At 38.6% G+C, this 3569-nt stretch overlaps 2 protein-coding genes across 2 annotated transcripts; both read right to left on the bottom strand.

Annotated features, from left to right (window-relative positions):
* Positions 1-428: 428 nt before the first annotated feature.
* Positions 429-1319, bottom strand: LOC145577904 (uncharacterized). The gene is made up of 2 exons (XM_081635324.1): positions 1220-1319; positions 429-892 (listed from the first exon to the last, which is right to left on the bottom strand). Exons 1-2 carry the CDS (start codon positions 1317-1319, stop codon positions 429-431), a joined length of 564 nt encoding a protein of 187 aa, XP_081491450.1.
* Positions 1320-1433: 114 nt separating this feature from the next.
* Positions 1434-2402, bottom strand: LOC145577903 (uncharacterized). Its single transcript, XM_081635323.1, has one exon. It carries the CDS (start codon positions 2400-2402, stop codon positions 1434-1436), a length of 969 nt encoding a protein of 322 aa, XP_081491449.1.
* Between the last annotated feature and the right edge of the window lie 1167 nt (positions 2403-3569).

The following is a 3569-nucleotide window of genomic DNA, read 5'->3' as shown; positions in this document are numbered from 1 at the left end:
GCGAGGGAGTTTGTGTTATGTTTGAATAAAAGAAAAACTGTTTGTTTGTTGTAATCATATTTTGTTAAGTATCGACTTGATCATGATCTTTTAATAATAATGAATATTTCTACACGACCCTTAAACATGCAATGCAAACATGAATGAAATCTAAACTTTAACATGATACACATATATCTATCTAAAGCTAGTAGGAGATTCACACTTTTTTTTTTTTTTTTTTTTTTGCGAATCTCACAAATACAGCACTGTACCAATCAAGCATAATACTTTTTTAACTAATCAAGGTTGGTGAAATGAACGAACTCATTTCCATCCAAATCCATCAATTTTACCGCTCCTGCCGGTGTAAGATGTTTGACCAGAAATGGACCAGACCAGTTTGGCTTGAACTTTCCACGCGGATCATGAATCGGTGCTCGATTTTCCTAAAGTACCAAATCTCCTTCTTGTATGTTCCTTTCCCTGACCTTTTTATTAAAAGCCCGGGCAATGCGTCTTTGATAAATTTGAATGTTGTGGAGGGCTTGTAACCTTCGTTCACTTGCTAAAGAAAGTTCATCGTATCGTTCTTTAAACCATTGTTCTTCAGATATCTCGCTTTCATTCATTATGCGAAGCGATTGAATCTCTGTTTCGATTGGAAGAAGTGGATCCATTCCATATACCAAAGAATATGGAGTAGTCCTAGTTGGCGTTCGAATAGAAATTCTATATCCCCACATTGCATAGGGCAGTTTATAAGGCCATTCTCGAGCCCTTTCCGTCATCTTGGCGATTATCGTCTCGATGGTTTTGTTAGCTGCTTCAACTGCTCCATTGGTTTGAGGACGATATGGCGATGATTCGTGATTCCTGATTTTGTACTTCTCAAGGGTTTCTTTAAGATGGCCTTCAAATTGTGAACCATTGTCGGAGATAATTTCAAAAGGTACCCCATACCGACATATAATATTATTGATCACAAATTTTGAAACTTGTTTTGCCCCTAGTTTTGAATATGATGATGCCTCCACCCATTTTGAAAAATAATCAACAGCAACCAATATATATTGATGCCCGTTTGAAGCTTTTGGATGTATTTGCCCAATGATATCTATGCCCCAGCTAGAAAAGGGCCATGGCGAAGTAAAATTATTCAGGCTAACAAGCGGCATATGATTAAGGTTTGGAAATAGCTGACATTTTTTGCATGTTCGTACAAAATGGATGCAATCACTTTCCAAGGTGGTCCAATAATACCCTGCTCGAAGAATCTTCTGAGCAAGCATCCGTCCATTCATATGAGGCCCACATTCTCCCCCATGTACTTCCTCCATGATCTTTTGTGTTTGTTCCCCAACGATGCATAATTGCAAGTTTCCATCGAAACTTTTATGATACAACAAACCTTTTAATATTGTGAAATGAGAAGCTAGCCTTCGAATAGCCAATTAATCCTTATTGTGACTCCCTTCAGGATATCCTCCATCGATTAGATACTTCTTAACATCAGTATACCAAGCGTCCTCATTATCTTCTTGGGTTAATAGAGCAATTGTTGGTTCAAAATTAACCACTGGAATTTCTTTTTCTACAATCGTTACGGACTGTACCTTCACGGCATTGTCCCAAGTCAAATTTACCGCAAGATTTGCCAAAGCATCGGTGAAGTTGTTTTGCTTGCGAGGGAGATGTTTGAACTCTATTTCTTCAAAGAATGGGGTAAATTGTTGAAGATACTCCGTGTACATTTGCAACCTTTCATCCCGAACTTTCCAAGCTCCAATAGTCTGGGAAATTATGAGATAAGAATCACCGTATACCGTGAGATTTTTTGCACCAGCTGCTAACGCTGCTTTGATTCCATAGATGCAAGCTTTGTATTCAGCCGTGTTATTCGTCGTTGGGAAACTAAGCTTCACAGCGAAGGGAATATGTACTCCGTAAGGATCAATTAATAATACCCCTGCACCATTGCCCCTTCTGTTAGAGGCTCCGTCAAAATACATCTTCCATTGTGACGTACTAAGACAGAAAATATGTTCATCTGGAAAATCATCATCAAATTCATCACCTGATATAGGTCCATCAGCCAAATCTTCAGATATAGCCTTCCCTTTGACATACTTTTGATTCACACACTGAATGTCAAATTCTGACAATGTCGCATGCCATCTTGCTATTCTTTCACTCAAGATTAGCTTCTCAGAAATGTACTTGATTGGATCTAACCTCGAAACTAGATAAGTAGTATGTGCTTGTAGATAATGTCGAAACTTCTTCGTTGCGTAAATGAGGCCAATGCAAGCTCTTTCCAAAGGAGTGTACCTTGTTTCATACTCAAGGAAATTTTTGCTGAGGTAGTAGATAGCTATTTCCTTCCTTGTACCCTCTTGGTATTGTGCCAAAAGAGCTCCCATGGCAATTTCCGTGATGGTAAAATATAATATCAAGGGCTGCCCCGGCTTTGGTGGCATTAAAACTGGAGGATTGGAGAGGTATTCTTTCATTGAATTGAATGAAGCCTGACATTCGTCTTTCCATTTTGTAGGAACATTTTTCTTAAGTAACTTGAATATAGGTTCACACCGGGTTGTCAATTGTGATATGAACCTACTAATATATTGGATTCTACTAAGAAATCCCCGAATCTCCTTTTCCGTTCTTGGTGGAGGAAGCTCTTATATGGCCTTTACTTTGTCAGAATCGACTTTAATTCCATCTTGACTCACAATAAATCCCAGAAGTTTTCCTGAAGTTACTCCAAATACACATTTTTTAGGATTCAGTCTTGGATTGTATTTCCTAATTTTGTCAAAGAAAGATTTTAAGGCGTCAATGTGCGTCTCATGATCATGACTTTTGACAATCATGTCATCAACATAGACCTCCACACTATCATGGATGAGATCATGCAAAATCGTCGTTGCAGCCCGTTGATAGGTGGCCCCAGCATTCTTTAATCCGAAGGGCATTGCTATATAACAAAAGGTTCCCCAAGGGGTAATAAAAGAAGTTTTCGACATGTCCTCTTCCGACATGAGTATCTGATTGTATCCTGAGAATCCGTCCATGAATGAGAACATGGCGTGTCCGACAGTGTTATCAACCAGAACATCAATGTGGGGTAGTGGAAAATAGTCTTTTGGTGATGCTGAATTTAAATCCATAAAATCAATTCATACTCTAACCCTTCCATCTTTTTTGGGCACTACTACCACATTCGCCAGCCATTCCGAATGCTTGATTGGTTTGATGAAGTTAGCATCAAGCTGCCTTTGAATTTCTTCTTTAACTTTGAAACTAACTTCTGGTTTCATTCTACGAAGCTTTTGTTGCTTTGGCTTGCTATCGGGGTAGAGTGGTATACGATGTTCAACAATATCACGATCGACACCAGGCATATCAGCATAGGACCATGCAAACACATCCACGTATTCTTTAAGTAAAATAATGAATGCATTTTGCTCATCAAGGGAAAGGGACGATCCTATCTTGAATTTTTTTACATCATTATCCATACCTATGTTTACAGTTATAGACTCTTCCATGGGTGTCACGCATGATTTAGGTTCATTGAAAAGTTC

The sequence above is a fragment of the Chenopodium album genome, chromosome 14, assembly GCF_948465745.1.
Source record: "Chenopodium album chromosome 14, dcCheAlbu1.1, whole genome shotgun sequence".
NCBI classification, from domain to species: domain Eukaryota; kingdom Viridiplantae; phylum Streptophyta; class Magnoliopsida; order Caryophyllales; family Amaranthaceae; genus Chenopodium; species Chenopodium album.
This window is presented reverse-complemented; position numbering and strand designations above follow the sequence as displayed.

Coding starts and splice junctions, on each gene's coding strand:
- LOC145577904 (XM_081635324.1), bottom strand. CDS start 1,319: ATGGAGGAAGTACATGGGGGAGAATGTGGGCCTCATATGAATGGACGG. Junction 893..1,219: donor TTATTGGACCACCTTGGAAA/GTGATTGCATCC, acceptor CACAATTTGAAG/GCCATCTTAAAGAAACCCTT.
- LOC145577903 (XM_081635323.1), bottom strand. CDS start 2,402: ATGGGAGCTCTTTTGGCACAATACCAAGAGGGTACAAGGAAGGAAATA.